This window comes from Dermochelys coriacea, chromosome 1, assembly GCF_009764565.3.
Source record: "Dermochelys coriacea isolate rDerCor1 chromosome 1, rDerCor1.pri.v4, whole genome shotgun sequence".
In the NCBI taxonomy this organism is placed as follows: Eukaryota; Metazoa; Chordata; order Testudines; family Dermochelyidae; genus Dermochelys; species Dermochelys coriacea.
Window position 1 is genome coordinate 302263512 of NC_050068.2, and position 16883 is coordinate 302280394.

The 16883-nt window shown below is 39.0% G+C and overlaps 1 protein-coding gene across 9 annotated transcripts in view; it reads right to left on the bottom strand.

The window, feature by feature from the left end:
• Positions 1 to 16883, bottom strand: part of IMMP2L (inner mitochondrial membrane peptidase subunit 2) — an 832928-nt gene that overhangs the window by 597632 nt on the left and 218413 nt on the right. Inside the window, exon 6 of one of the 9 annotated variants that reach the window (XM_043494999.1) lies at positions 5008 to 5788. The exons of the other annotated variants lie outside the window; for them this stretch is intronic. Coding sequence (XP_043350934.1) covers positions 5767 to 5788 — 22 coding nt within the window. The 3' untranslated portion in view covers positions 5008 to 5766. Of the gene's footprint in view, positions 1 to 5007; positions 5789 to 16883 lie in introns of those variants that run through there. 9 annotated transcript variants of the gene reach the window in all.

A 16883-nucleotide genomic window follows, 5' to 3' on the forward strand; every position in this document is an offset into this window, starting at 1 on the left:
GCCTGGGAAGGCCTGATCAAGAACTAACTCAGAGACAAAAAGATGCGTTTCCCTGAGACTGATTACAAATGCAGGGTCTGGGGAATTGAATTGTTGCATCTGTGTTTGTGCGTCTGGCAAAGATTAACGAGAAATCCAGGGAAAGGCAAACAGAAAACCAGAGAAGCAGACAGGACTTTGACTCCGAGAGGGAGCAGAGCCAGAGTTCTTTGGGGCACAACACTGGCTAGAAAGCAGACCTGGGTTTCTGAACAAGGTAACTGACTACTGTAGTTTGTTCCTATTGTGTTCAAGAAATCAGGACATTGTGTACACTCTTTATAAATAAAAGGATTACACCAAAAAGATATCTGACTCTATCATCCACTTCTCCCCATAAGGGAAACATAGAATCAGGGTTGGAAAGGACCTCAGGAGGTCATCTAGTCCAACCCTCTGCTCAAAGCAGGACCAATCCCCAACTAAATCATCCCAGCCACGGCTTTGTGAAGCATGATGTTAAAAACTTCTCAGGAAGGAGGTTCTACCACCTCCCTAAGTAACCCATTCCAGTGCTTCACCACCCTCCTAATGAAAAAGTTTTTCCTAATATCCTGGGAAATAACCTGGTAAGATCACAAATAATGTCTAACAGTTCGAGCCAAGGGAGCAATAATACATTTAAACCACTTAAAAACAAGAAAGATTGCAACATGTCCCATGAGCTTTTGAATAAGCTTTCAAAGCCACAAATACTTTTTTAATGAATGATCCTTCTGGTTGGATTTAGTTGGAGAGCATTTATGGAAGCACTAATTATTGCCGCAATCCTCACATCTCCATCAGTTCTCATAAACTTTCCATATGTTCTTTAATTAAAAAGTGCCAAATGACAAAGTAAAGTGCAAGTCAATTTATCATCCTTCCTTAACCTTTTGCAAAATAAGTCAGTTTTTACATGGAAAAACAGTTGTAAATAAAATAAAAACACTTCAAATGGAATCCCACTACAATATGATGTCTTCTTGCATTTAATGATAATATATTAACTTCATCAAATGGTATCAGTAACATATATAGGCCTCTTTCACACACAGTTTCAGTTAGGTATGATTTATTTTAATTAAATAAAAAAAGTTATATTGTTTTAAAATAGCAGTATTCCCCTTCCTGTATAAGTATAGCTGCATCAGCATAAAACATCTTTATGCCAATAGAACCACATCCACATTAACAGGTTTGTACCATTTTCACTTTACTGGTATAGTTAAAGTGGTACAACTTGTATATGTAGGCAAGCCCTTAAAAATGTTTTTGATGACATTCTGAAATACATATCCTAAAGAAGCTTAGTGATTAGTGAAAATAGGGCTAAGCCTATGCTTATACTTAAAGTTCAAATTCTGATATATGTTGCCCAAATTTATTGGCGGAATTGGAATACAGAGAACCTCTTGGTTCAGACTAATTAAATTTGTAACAGTCAAAACAAAGTTAGACAAATTAAGAGGACACATTTGTCCAGTACTTAATTTTTACTGGACTGGGAATTGCTGAATTTCCACAGCAAAGGAATTTGATTGACTTTTGAAAAAAACTAAATCTCAACGCTCTAAAGTAAAGAGGGCTCTAATGCAGATGTATGCATAGCTAAATAAAAATGCACAGGGAAAAATGTAGTGCACATGTGGACTGAATAAACCTGAGTGCTGAAGACAATAAATGTGCTCTTTCATACAAAGGACAGCAGGGAAAATTTTAAAACTTCAAAAAAATCTCTAAACCAGCTTAATTCTTAATATCTCTCTCCCAAAAATGCTTCCTTCCCCAGTCCATTGAAAGAATGGAAACACGGTTTATATTCTTCAGGTACTCCCCCATTTTGAAAAGGTTAGATCATTCAATAAGCAAACAGAAACAATTGCTTGTGACTTAGTTCAACCCCCAGGAAAAAAAAAATCACAAACAACAAATGCTTCCATCAAAATAGTTTAGCAGTCCGTCTCCAGTCAGAAAATTATTCACATAGACAACTCGCTAAACATTTATGAATAGTAAACAAATGTGTAAAAATTAATTACTTATTTATGGATAATTCATGAAGAGAAGGAGGTAAATTCACAGAATAAATTATTCATTGTGAATTGGCTGCCAAACTTCATAGCCACCTGTAATTGTTAAAAGTATATAACCCCCCATATTCATCTTTTATATATAATTGTGATATTGCATATTAAACATGTCATGTGAGGGAAAGGTTATGATCTGCTGAAACCCACTGTTCTACATATTTTATCATTAATGCATATGAAGTTATGAGAATGTGTTGTATGGTTGTCCCTAAAATATATTGTGAGTTGGGGAATAACCCAGACATTAGATCCCCAATATAGGTCCCAGATATTAGATCCCCAGAGATGAGGACAAGCGAGCTAACCAATGCCCAGGCGGGTGCCAAAAAACATCATCAGCCACTGTCCAGCAGACGAGTTACAATTAAATGACTCACTCACAGGAGACACACCTGGGATATTGCTTCACCTTCTGACTCATCAATGCCCATCAGACATGCCTTGACTTATGTTCTCCGAGCACATGGGCAAAGGGTATAAAAAGGAACACAGCAGCCTCGTGCTTCCCCTTTTCTCCTTCCCCCACCTACGCTGCAAGCAACAATGATGCTGAGAAGACAAAAGATTTTAACAAGGGAGACTGGTCCAGATTTAAGGGACAAACTGTATATTAAGGACTGTAAGATCCAATGGGGTGAGAACATTGCTTGATCTTATGCTGTCTAGTACGATAAGGGTTAAGATTTAGACTGAGTGCTTATTTTATTTTATTTTGCCAACCACTCTGACTTTTTGCTGATATATAATCTTATGCATCTATAATCACTTAAAATCTATCCTTTAATCAATAAACTTGTTTTACTGTTTATCTTTACCAGTGAGTTTGCCTGAAGTGCTTGATAAATCTGCTCAGGTTTACAAAGGCTGCTGTATATCCACCTTCCATTGATGAAGTGGTGAACCAATTAATAAACTTCAATTGCTCAAGAAAGGGTCTTGAACAATGCAAGACGATATATTCCTGAGATACAAGGCTGGGAGCTGGGGGGATGTGGCTGGTGCCTTTCTCTGTGTGATTCATGAATGGCTCTGGGCGCATTCATGTGATCTAGCCCATTCATGTGCGGGGCTCCACTGTGCTGAGTGATAACAGCACCTAGAGGGGTGTTCTGCTTGTCACTAGCAAAACATTGTGAGACAGCCCAGGCTGAAAAGTTAAGGGGGCACAGCAGTCCCATGGTCCCAGGCTGCACCCTGTGGATCCCGTCACAGTTAGAATCTATACTCCAGCCACAAAAAGATGGCAGTACAGAGCCTGGCAATCATAGCAGTATCAACAATGCTCCCAGGAGTATTACAGCCTACATACTTATACTTCTAGACATGATTTTTCCAAGAGGAGGCATAAGCTGCACAGGCAGAGACCCTTTGGCTCCAAATCCAGCCAGCCAACTAGTCCTCAATCATTTTTTTGAGAAGCAACCCTTTTGACTTCCACCTCAAGGATAGCAATCCACTTAGGAGTGATCTTCCTGTCATTTCGCTCCTGTCTGGGCCTTACTGTCCCACTTCCTCAACGTTTGGGAAGCCATAACCACAGTCAAGTGAGACTTAAAGTGCTGTTCAACTGGGACACTGTATCCAATTCCTCCCCATCCCCTGCCCCACCCACTTACCCTGACCCCTCCCAGCAAGGGTGAAAGTAACACAGAAGACTTACCAGTACGGGGGCCTGACTCTGGGCCTCTGGAAAGGGCAGGGCATCTGGTGGAAGGGACAGGGCTAGGGTCAGCCTCCCCTTGCCAGCCCATTCGCGCTGCCTGGCCCGCACCGCCCGGGGCTCCGGCAGCGATTAAAAGGGGCGGGGCTTCATAGATACTAAGGTCAGAAGGGACCATTCTGATCATCTAGTCCGACCTCCTGCACAGCGCAGGCCACAGAATCTCACCCACCCACTCCTATGAAAAACCTCACCCGTGTCTGAGCTATTGAAGTCCTTAAATCATGGTTCAAAGACTTCAAGGAGCAGAGAAGCCTCCCTCAAGTCAACCATGCCCCATGCTACAGAGGAAGGCGAAAAACCTCCAGGGTCTCTCCAATCTGCCCTGGAGGAAAATTCCTTCCCGACCCCAAATATGGCAATCAGCTAAACCCTGAGCATATGGGCAAGATTCACCAGCCAGATACCCAGGAAAGAATTTTCTATAGTAACTCAGATCCCATCCATCTAATATCCCATCTCAGGGGATTTGGCCTATTTACCCTGAATATTTAAAGATCAATTACTTACCAAAATCCCATTATCCCATCATACCATCTCCTCCATAAACTTATCGAGTAGAATCTTAAAACCAGATAGATCTTTTGCCCCCACTGCTTCCCTTGGAAGATTATTCCAAAACTTCACTCCTCTGATGGTTAAAAACCTTCGTCTGATTTCAAGTCTAAACTTCCTGGTGGCCAGTTTATACCCATTTGTTCTTGTGTCCACATTGGTGCTGAGATGAAATAATTCCTCTCCCTCTCCTGTATTTATTCCTCTGATATATTTATAGAGAGCAATCATATCTCCCCTCAACCTTCTTTTAGTTAGGCTAAACAAGCCAAGCTCCTTAAGTCTCCTTTCATAAGACAAGTTTTCCTTTCCTCGGATCATCCTAGTAGCCCTTCTCTGTACCTGCTCCAGTTTGAATTCATCCTTTTTAAACATGGGAGACCAGAACTGCACACAGTATTCTAGGTGAGGTCTCACCAGTGCCTTGTATAACGGTACTAAAACCTCCTTATCCCTACTGGAAATGCCTCTCCTGATGCATCCCTGATGCTTCAGCTACTGCTGTGGTAGTGGCGACAGTAGCCAGGAGCCCTGGGCCCTTTTAAATCACTAGACCCCGGAAAAGCTGCCCCTTTTACGCACCCACCCTGTCAACGGCCTTCTTTTACCCATGCCTCTCAGAGGCATATCTCATGAGTCACTCCTTCTATAAATTCAGACTCTACTCATTTCAGGGGCCATAGAAGAAAGGAGCAAGGGATTTTATTCATGGTATTTTCTGATCCCTGAGTCCAATGGGGGTTTGACAACTATACTCAACCTTGGAATCTCAGCAAAGCCATAAAATATATGAGATTTTGCATGGTCACCATAGAAAAAAATCCTTCCCTCATTAAATCACGACTGGTTCACTACCCTCGGTCTTCACAATGCTTACTTCCATGTGGCAATACTCCCCTTCAGCCTGTGTTCCATTCTGTGTTTTCACCAAATTCATGGCAGTGGTGGTAGCTTATTTGAGGAGGGAGGGGATTCAAGTCTTCCCCTACTTCGACAATTGGATAGCGCAAGGCAGATCCGAAGGCCAGATTCTCTGCCACATCCAGTTCATACTATGTCTATTCTATCATCTGGATCTTGCACTGAACAAGGGAAAGTCCACATTAGTTCCTACACAGAAAATCAAGTTCATTGGGGTCCCATTCAATTCTACTAATTCAATGGCTTTTCTCCCACAAGATTGGTTTGAGACAATTCACCAATTTTTCCTGTCTCTCAAGTCTCACTCCATCACACAGTCTATGTTTAAGGCATCTGGGCCATGTGGCCTCATGTACTTACATAATTCACTATACAAGGCTGCATCTCTGCACTCGTCAGGGGTGCTTGATGTTAGTCTGTCACCTAAAATCATCATCTTCTGGACAAGTTGGTCCAGATTCATCCTGCAGTCCTAGAGTTCCTAGTGTGGTAGACAGATCAGAGCAATGTATGTGGAGGTATACCTTTATTCTCATCCTTCCTTGGACAAAGCAATAGTTACTGATACTTCAGTGATACGCTGGGATGCATTCTTAGCAACTTTGTGAACCCAAGCATTATGGACAGAACAAGAGGCACTACTACATAACAAACTCCTTAAGCACTGAATGATTTGCCACGCCTGCCAGGCTTTCCTCACTAACATCAGCGACTTGCTGGTTCAGATACTTACTGACAGTACAGCAGCCATGTAATACATCAACAGACAAGGTGGGACCTGATCCAATCAGTTCTGTCAGGAAGCAATGAAGTGCTAGCATTTTTGAATCAAAGATGACATTGTCCCCCTTGTCACTCATTTACCTGGCTCCCAGAATCAGTTGGCTGACTATTTCAGCAGGAATTTTTCCTGGAATCATGAATGGCCCCTAAATAATAGTGTGCTGAGGACCATCTTCAGTATCTGGGGAATTCAGTCTGGGGACTTATTCACAACACAGGACAAGAAGAAATGTCAGTTCGTTCTCAGGAATGTCACAATCCAGGTCTGCTTTTCTGCTGAGTCTGGGACAGAGGCTAAATATATGCCTTTCCCCCAATCCCTCAGATCATCCACATTACATCAGCATGGTCAAGACAGTGCTGGTGCTCTGATCTTCACAGTCTCTCAACCCAATTTGCATGTCCTCTTCCACTTCTGTCACAAGACCATGGTCAAATATGGCCAGACCTGACCAGCTTGTGCCTCACAGCATGGATGTTGAATGGTTAGATCAGTGGTTCTCAAACTTTTGTACTTTTGATCCCTTTCACATAGTAAGCCACTGAGTGCAACTCCCCCCCTTATAAATTTAAAAAAACTTTTTAATATATTTAATACCATTATAAATGCTGGAGGCAAAGCAGAGTTTGGGGTGGAGACTGACAGCTCACAACCCCCATGTAATAACCTCACGACCCCCTGAGGGGTCCTGACCCCCAGTTAGAGAGAACCCCTGGGTTAGATCAAGCAGAAAAGGGCTGTTCAGAGATGGTTCAACAGATCCTGCTTAATAGTAGAAAGTAGTCCACTAGGTCAGCTTACTTGGCTACATGGAAGCGTTTCTTGATCTGGTCTGCATTTCAGGAAGTTCAGCCATCTATGCCAAGATTCAGGACATTTTAGACTGAGAATCTGTTACACCTTAAAAGTTCTGGACTTTCTAACAGTTCCCTGAGGGTCCACTTTAGCAACAATCTCAATAAGCCATTCTCCAGTTCAAGGAAAGTCAGTGTTCTGTAACGCCATGATTGTCAGATTCCTAAAAGGTGGTGTTTATCTCTCCCCTCTGGTTAAGGACACTTCTTTTTTGGGATCTTAAAGTATTAGCGGGCCCGTTCGATCCACCATTTGAGTCCTTAGCTACTGGGTCTCTCTCTCACCTCTGTCAAAAGATGGTCTTTCTCATAGCAATAACCTTAGCAAGCAGAGTAGGCAAATTTCAGGCCTTGATAGCAAGACCTCTGTATACCCAATTTTTCAAAGATAAAGTGCCCTTAAGGCCACAGCCTGATTTTTTAACTACATTTGTATCTCTGTTTCATCTAAACCAGACTATATATTTATCCATAGTTTTTCCAAAGCCACACTCAAATATATCAAAAATATATACCATATCAAAAATATCCCTCGGCCCCCGCCACTTCCCGCAGCTCCCATTGGCCTGGAACAGCGAACCACGGCCAGTGGGAGCCGTGATCAGCCGAACCTGCGGAAGCTGCAGGTAAACAAACCGCCCTGGCCTGTCAGTGTATTTCCCTGATGGGCCGCATGCCAAAGGTTGCCGATCCCTGATATATAATGTTATGGAAACATCAAAAAGGAATACTTGCATGAGAAACTAGAGTAAGAACACAATATATAAATCCCATTTGCTTATTTAAATCTTCAGCCATTCTACATAGAATCTCCTTTCAATGTTCTAGGAGAAAATTCTATAATTCAAAAATGTGATTCATTTATTTTATTTATTTATTTATTTATTTATGTGCTCAGGTGTATTTATCAATCTGCCACTTATTGTTTTCTTATTGTTTCTGTTTGAGTACTCTGATTAGTTTGATGTCATCTTGTAATCAAGATTCCCCCAAACCACTTGAAATGTGCATCATTTTTTATGTATGTGCAAAACTTTATCAAACATGATAAATTCAAACAAACTTTAGTGGACAAAGAAACTGTCTCACTTCTTTTATTCATAAATCTATTTGAACAGTGTTTTGTACATAAATATGACATTTAAGTTATAAGTATGAGCAAAAGGAAAAAACAAAACACAGCCCTAGACATACTTTATGGGATCTGCTTGTATGTTCAATCTATCCACCAATACAGAAAATACAATTTTGGTGAAGTATGTGTCTCATTACTGGCATGTACAATACAACTTTCATATCAAGAGTAAAACGGATTTCTGACTGGTAACAACCCAATTACTTCAATGACAGTGCAAAATGCTATCATGTGAAGGATATACATTTTGGAAAAACAGTCACTCCACACGTTGGTTGAAGCCAGGATAATTACACAAACAACAGTTACAGGTGAAGAAGTAGTTCCAAGTGCTTGCTGGAGTTCACATGCTGCTAAAGGAAAAAGTAGCAGGGTACAGATTAAATGAAGGAAATACCTGGAGTATGAAGTCAGAGTCCAAATTAGAAACACTAATTTTGGAGGTAGCTTGCAACGCAGACTAACAAGACTTCAAAATGAAGTAAGTGTAAGTGCAACATGCCTCTATGTAATGGAGCTTCCCACATTGCACCTCAAGCATGGGGGTAGAGGGGATGAAGAGGAGCTATACACCCAGTATTCCCTGCATCCTAAACTGGTGGGTAGGGAAAGGTAGAGGCTTGGCATCAAATAATTTTGTCCAATTAAATAAAAGTTGTAATGATCTCAAAATTCATATTTTAACTTCACCCAAAGATAACATTTGGTTATAACAAATATCACTGAATTTTACAGATATTTAAGAATGAATTTCAGAAAAGTCTTTTATAGTCTATATTATTAATGATCACCATTCCCAAGTTCATTTTAAATATTCCTGTACGTGGTTCATTTCCTAGAGAAATTACAAAACAATTCAATTTAGATAAGACCTACATTAATTCAAATGCGTTTCCAAATAATTTCCATCTTAAGAGCTTCAGGTCCCTCACCATATTATGAATCCAACTAATACTGAAAAAGAGCACCTTCGTGGGAAGAAAACATTTGTAAGCATGTTAGTTTTCTATTTTTGTTTTTATTTTCACTGTTCTTGAGTGTTTTATCATTCTGGAAATGTGGGCCTTTTAAACAAATCTGAAGGACACTCTGCTATAATAAAAATTGTATTTAGATATACTAAATGACTGAGAGTATAACAGGACATGATGAAATGTAATTAGCCTGATTTGTGACTCCCTACTGAAAAAAACCCAACCTGCCCGTCCTGTTCAAACTTAAGGTGACCATTATGGAGACATAACCATTTGACTATTATGATCCTGTGCAGTATTGTATAGAAAGCAACAATATGAAACCTACATTCATGTATCATTCATATTATATTCACAGTAAAAGATATGTACCATTTTCCCCCACCAAATTAGAAATCTTTAGAAAATTGCACTTCCTCATAGCCGTTATCAACAAAATCATCATCATAATTGGTAATTATTTGGCTTACTCTTTTCCTGAGCTCTATCTTGTATTCATAGAAAAAGCATTCTTTAGTCTCTGCAATTTTATCCATTATCTCTGCAAAGACTAGACCTGATATCCATCTGCTCAGCCTAATGGCATTTGAAAGCTTACAACCTAATGAACTATCAGAGATGATGTTTTATAGGCACATGGAAGCTGCTTATAAAACCTGGATATTTAACACTCAGACATCTGGCTCTTTTACAGGATGTATCCAATAAACTCCACCTTTGGTTGGAAAATGGTTAGTGCAGGAATAGTGCTATATGGAATAAATCAAAAAACAAAAATACACAAATTAATATGCAAATTATGCTGACAAAGCCCTACAAGGAGATAAAGAAGCCAACTGACTTTTACATTCTGTCTACACAGGAAGAAAATAATGTTTAAATGCTAGACATATTTAGTTTTCACATTAGTCTAATTTACATCTTTCTGTTCACATTACACTGAACTGTGTATTTATCTAGTAGAGAAACTGTTACTCACTGATCTCACAAACATCAAGAAGGATAGGCAATTATGAATAGTTAATGAAAGTTGCAAGGGTAAACTAATAACTGTATTACTCTGAAACAGTTTACCATTATAGGCAACTAAGTGAAATTGAGATTAAACCTTCTGGGTAAGCAGGGATGCTTTTTATTTGTAAATAATTGGAATATGTGGGAGGTGGATTACACATAAGGTATTATTAGTTTCTAAAATTCACTCTCATGTACTGTGCCTAATAGCTCAGTAAAATATGGTTGTCAGCCTCTATATGTGGAATTATACAATGTTCAGCCAGAAGTTTGCCTAGTTCCCTAGTTTACCTAATATGTATTTCAAATGCAATTAAACTTGTCTATTCTTTTTACAGCCGCCCAATATATAAAAAATAGAGCTGTCAAGTGCTTAAAAAACTTAATAGTGATTAATCGTGCTCTTAAACAATAATAGAATACTATTTATATAAATATGTTGGCTGTTTCCCACATTTTAAAAAATATTTTGATTTAAATTACAACACAGAATACAAAGTATACAGTGATCACTTTATATTTTATTTTTTATTATAAATATTTGTACAGTAAAATAAAATAAATAGTATTTTTCAATTCACTTAATAAAAGTACTGTAGTCTTTATCATGAAAGTTGAACTTACAAATGTAGAATTATGTACAAAAAATAACTGCATTCAAAAATAAAACAATGTAAAACTTTAGAGCCTACAAGTCCACTCAGTCCTACTTCTTGTTCAGCCAATCGTTCAGACAAACAAGTTTGTTTACATTTGCAGGAGATAATGCTGCCCGCTTCTTATTTACATCACCTGAAAGTGAAAACAGACATTTGCATGGCACTGTTGTAGCCGGCGTTGCAAGATATTTACGTGCCAGATGCGCTAAAGATTCATATGTCCCTTTATGCTTCAACCACCATTCCAGAGGACATGTATCCATGCTGATGATGGGTTCTATTCGATAACAATCCAAAGCAGTTCACAGCAACGCATGTTCATTGTCATCATCTGAGTCAGATGCTACCAGCAGAAGGCTGATTTTCTTTTTTGGTGGTTCGGGTTCTATAGCGTCCGCATTGGCGTGTTGCTCTTTTAAGACTTCTCAAAGCATGCTCCACACCCTATCCCAATCAGATTTTGGAAAGCACTTCAGATTTTTAAATCTTGGGTCAAGTGCTGTAGCTATCTTTAGAAATCTCACATTGGTATCTTCTTTGCGTTTTGTCAAATCTGCAGTGAAAGTATTTTTAAAAGGAACATCATGCTGGGTCATCATCCGAGACTGCTATAACATGAAATATATGGCAGAATGCGGGTAAAACACAGAGCAGGAGACATACAATTCTCTCCCAAGCACTTCAGTCACAAATTTAATAAACACAATTTTTTAACGAGCGTCATCAGCATGGAAGCATGTCCTCTGGAATGGTAGCCAAAGCATGAAGGTGCATACGGATGTTTAGCAGATCTGCATGAAAATACCTTGGAATACTGGCTTCGAAAGTGCCATGCAAACACCTGTTCTCACTTTCTGGTGACATTGTAAATAAGAAGTGGGCAACATTATCTCCCGTAAATGTAAACAAACTTGTTGCTCTTGGCTGAACAAGAAGTAGGATTGAGTGGACTTGTAGGCTCTAACATTGTTTTGTTTTTGAGTGCAGTTATGTAACAAAAAAAATCTATATTTGTAAATTGTGCTTTCATGATAAAGAGATTGCACTATGGTATTTGTATGAGGTGAATTGAAAAACACCATTTCTTTTGTTTATCATTTTTACAGTGCAAATATTTTTAATAAAAATAATATAAATGGGCACTGTACACTTTGTATTTGGTGTTGTACCTGAAATAAATATATTTGAAAATGCAGAAAAACATCCAAAATATTTAATACATTTCAATTGGGATTCATTGTTTAACAGTGCGTTTAAAGCTGAGATTAACCATGATTAATTTTTTTAATCGCGATAAATTTTTGAGTTAATCGTGTGTGTTAACTGCAATTCATTGACTGCCCTAATAAAACATTAAGTATTTTCTATTTGAAATTCAAAAGTTACAGTCTCATAATAAAAATGTATTATAAAATGACAAAATCTTTTGAGCCAAAGGGGAAAAAAAGTCTATTAATGATTCGATACTAGAAAAACAAAAGGCAACAGAATATTTCATGGACAAAATGGATTTAGAGACCCATGTTGTACCTTCTTCCCAATCTCTCAAAATGCCTTTCACCAAGTGTCATATGAACAAATGCCAAACATTTGTTGATACCACCCTTACTTGCTCTTCTCAGTGTGGGACATTTTATGAAATGTCCTTCTCCTAAGAGGTTCACATCAGCAGAGGAGTAGGGTATTTCATTCCTGGGATCTTTTTCAGATTCCCAGTGTCTTTGTGTGACCCCCCCCAAAATGCAGATCTAAATAAGATATATATAGTGCTGCTCCTCTAGAGGATGGCTATTACATGTCAGTGAGTGCTTGAATGTTCATGTAATGCTGAGACTCTCATTAAGTAAACAAAACAACACTGATCTTTACCTTACTTGACATTTAGCTGTAATTTAAGCTCACAGCATTTACTTTTATTTTTTAATCATAGATATTTTAAAGCTTTAGCAATTTCAGATTATCTAAAGATTTTATATGGAGCCCGACCTATTGTTTCACAAGCACTTTTCTCATACAACTTAACCTATTCTATACAGCCACTCAGTTGGAGAAATGCCTAGAAAACAAGTAGTACTGTACAAGAAAATTCATTTGACAAGAGACCTGACTTCTGTACGAGGTTACTAGAAATGAGCTGAGGTAAGCTATCTTATAAAGAAAATACCTTGCTAGCACATTTCACTCTGGCACCACATCATTCTTTCTCCACATTTGTAGGGAAACTTTCAAAGTCAGGGGTTAAAAAAAAAATGGTATTGAATGGAAGTATATGATAACCAATGGAAATTACATTTCTATTCTGCATCCTAAAATAACTACATCTTTTGCCCACTAACATACAACTGCTTAGCATTAGTGTCCATCTCTACATGTCTTGCTTTATTTTCTATTTTATTATGTTTGTCACAATATGAAAAATAAATGTAATTTGTTACGAAAGCAGCCAATATGCAAAATTAAGAAATATTTTGCTTCAGGGCATAAAATATAAAACAATTGTCAGACATTAATAATGTAGATAAAGCATTTTCAGGGAAAAATAAGGATCTGATGGAACAGAAGATAAATCATACCCAACTGTTCACTGTTTGTTGTTTCAAAATCTGTTGTATTTTATCGAATATGACTAGTACAAGTCTGTTACATCCCTAAAAAAACATTAGCGGAAATTAATATGTAAATTACTATGGTGTTTGTGTGGAAAGCCATTTCATTAATTTGAATTCACTGACTTAACTGTGTACTCTAAATTTATGAGTTTTTTCAAATGCCATTCCAGGGAGATTACAGCATTTATTGAATTTTGCTTTAGAAGCATTATATGCATCAAATAATTTTGGCATAGCAATACTGTACATGAATGGTTTGGGATTTAATCCATATGATATAATAAATATTTTGTCTTTGAGTACATGTATATATCCTGGAATATTCTAGACGTCTTGTAGTTATTTCAATTTCAATTAAATTTAAACAGAAACGAAATTAGAAAAAATTCAGTTATTCTGCTTTCAGTGAACTAGATACTGTTCATTATTCAATTGCTGAAATAAATGCATTACAAAATTTCTGTGTCTACACAACTGTCTGTCTGGAAAAATGACACGGTAAGTGCCAAAGCAGTTCACTTACTATGCTGCAGCTTTCAAGTGTCTAGAAAGCCCAATTCCCAGTGACAGTTCTTGCCACAAATAGTGCAGCCATTAAATACAGGGCCAGAGGATGAAGCCATCGCACGACTAGTGCTTAAGGCTTAACGCACTTTCCTCTTTACTCTTTGCTTTCCTTTCTCTCAACCACCTCTCTTCAGCCTCAGACTCCCTGGTGCAGCATAGCCCTCCAGCATAGCCTGTTGCTAGCTGCATCTTCCCAGCTTGCGATGTCGATGTTAAAAGTTTTCAAGTACCTCTTGAAAACGTCCTTAAACCTGAGACAGAGTCATCTCAGTGGCCTTAAGGCATCTGAAAGTTCTCTATACAGGAGATCCTTTGGAATGTGTCCATCCGGTACAGATGAGCAAGCCAATAGAGACATCTGTGTTTGAGAACAGTAATTAGACTTGGCAATTTTGTTTTCTCAAGTGCTTCAATGTCAGAAACTTTGGTTTCCCACTTGACATTTAGAATATGATGAAGACAGTGGGTGTGGAAGGTGTTTAGCTTTCTCTCGACTCTGCTGTACGCAGTCCAGGTCTCGCCCCCACACGGCAGCATGCTCAGAACACGTCCTGTAGACCTATATCTTGGTGTTCAATGTGCACTTCCTGTTATCCCACATACAGTTGGTCAGTTAGCTAAATGTGGCAGCTGCCTGCCCAAGTGAGAACTAATCTTGTCATAAAGAAATAAGTTATTTGATACAGTTGATCCTAGATAGAAGAATTTGTGCATGACTTCTAGTGTGGCGTTAACTATTGAAACTTTTGGTGCAGTCAACACACCTTGTGCCATAATTAATAGTCCAAATTCATCACAATCTAGTGCAAAGCGATTGCAAAGTTGCTGGAGCTCCTCTTTACTGTGTGCAACAAGCACTGTGTCATCGTTAAAAAGAAGTTCTCCCATCACCAAATGTTTGATGTGCTTTTTGCTCTTAGGTAATGTTGAAGAGTTTTCCATCTGATCTTGTATGGAGATGTACACATTCAGTGCAAGGTGATAAAGCATGACAAAGCAGCAAACAGAAGAATATACTGAAGAGTGTTGGTGCCAAAACACATGAGTGTTTGACACCACTGCAGATTTCAAAGCTGTCAAGCTGATTACCAGCAGATTGGACTGTAGCCTTCATGTCATCATGAAAGAATCAAATTAGACTGAGGAGGACTGGGGGGAAACCAATTATCTCTAGCACTTGGAAAACACCCTTTCTGATGAGCAGGTTAAAACCTATGTGAGATCTATTAAGGCCAGGATATCAGTTATAAGACATGATGTATCTGTGGCCTTCCAACTAGCCCGAGCATATCTTTACTGGCTTTGTGTAGCAGGTTAACCTATCAAGGCAATGATCAGCCTACCTCTCGGAAACAAAGAGCCCAACAACATTGCATCTCCACCAGAAAGAGTTGCAGAACTGAGTATAGAAAAGAGAAGAGATTTATGCAAATAATCTCAGAGTTTGCAACTATTGGGACCATCCATCTCGGCATTCAGGCCAATGCCACCTTTAGGAGTTCCAAGCCTTTCTAGTGCTGGTGCTCATGAGACAGACTGTTCAGAGCCAGCCCGTGGATTTAAAAAGAGGGGGGGAAGGCGGGTGGTGGCAAAAACCCCCTGAAATTTGGAGCGGATTTTTTTTCATTTTGATCAACAGAGAGGAGACGGAGAAAACTCCTGTTTTAACTGTCATTGAGTTGTGAGAGTTGCCAGCCAGGGAGCATCTGATAAATTCCTATCAATGTTCTTCCTGAACCAAGTAACATTTAGATGCTCAAAATTAGTGGCCATCTTTGACAATTTTTGCTTTAATATCTGTGCCTCAGTTCCCCATCTGTAACATGGGGACAACAGTAAATCCTAACCGACAGGGGGTTTGTGAAGATAAATCCATTAATTGTTTGTGAAGCACTCAGTGCTACAATGAGAGCACACAGTAAAGCCCATGAGAACATTAATAATTCTGTATTCAGTGCAGAGTCTGGATGGCATGTAGTAAATGAGATGTGTGTCACACACTGAATGATGAACCTAAAAAGAAATAAATAATTGCCCATTCTGTCAGCACCATCTGTCTTATGCAATGGATAAGGCAGAGGTCCTGTGGAAAAAATAGTAATTAATCATGTAATTAGAGACTATATCTTAAAGTATACGCACAAGGGGGCTGAATTAAGGTTGCCTTGGCAACCTGGGTGAACATGGATTAATTCATCATCTGTTATACCCATGGGGTAACTTAGTTGATGACGGAATAGATCCACCTTTGTGTTCTGTGCACTATTCCTCTACTGATGTGGCCGTGTGCATCGTTAGGTCTTGTTATCCAAGGGAAATGATGGCTGAGTGTGATATTAAGTCTGCTTTTTGACTGCTGCCAGTGCATCCGTTGGACTTCAATTTTTTGGATTTCTCTTTCTAGGGACAATTTTATTTTGATAAAGATATGCCCATGGAATGTGCAGTATTGTGGTCTGCATTTCAAAATTTTAGTACATTGATACACAGGGCAGTAATGTGGGAATCTGGATAAGTAGTGTATGATTTAGATGATTTTTTGTTGACGGGCAGGGTAAAGTTGGATGAGTTTGTTAACCTGTTAGACACCTTTCAGACTCTTGCTAAAAAATTGGGGTTATCCCTAGTGGAGGAAAAACATAGGGACCTTCCACTACACTAACCTGCCTGCGGAACAAGCTAGACAAGAGGGCTGGCATATTGCAACTCCCTAAAGATAAGCTTCAGGAGCTATTGGGAGAGGTATCGGGACCAAGTGAGTTACACTGTGAGCTGCAATCTATTATTGGGCACTTTAACTTTGTCTGCCAGGTGGTAGCCCCGACGCAGGCATTCAGTGCCTGGCTGACAGCAGCCACCACAGGCATAGAATGACCTCACCATTTTATAAGAGTTACTAGAGAGATGGAGAAGGATTTGGAGGTGTGTCATTATGAAGAGAGGAATGGTTACTGGAGGCTGATTTAAAAGTCCACTTGGA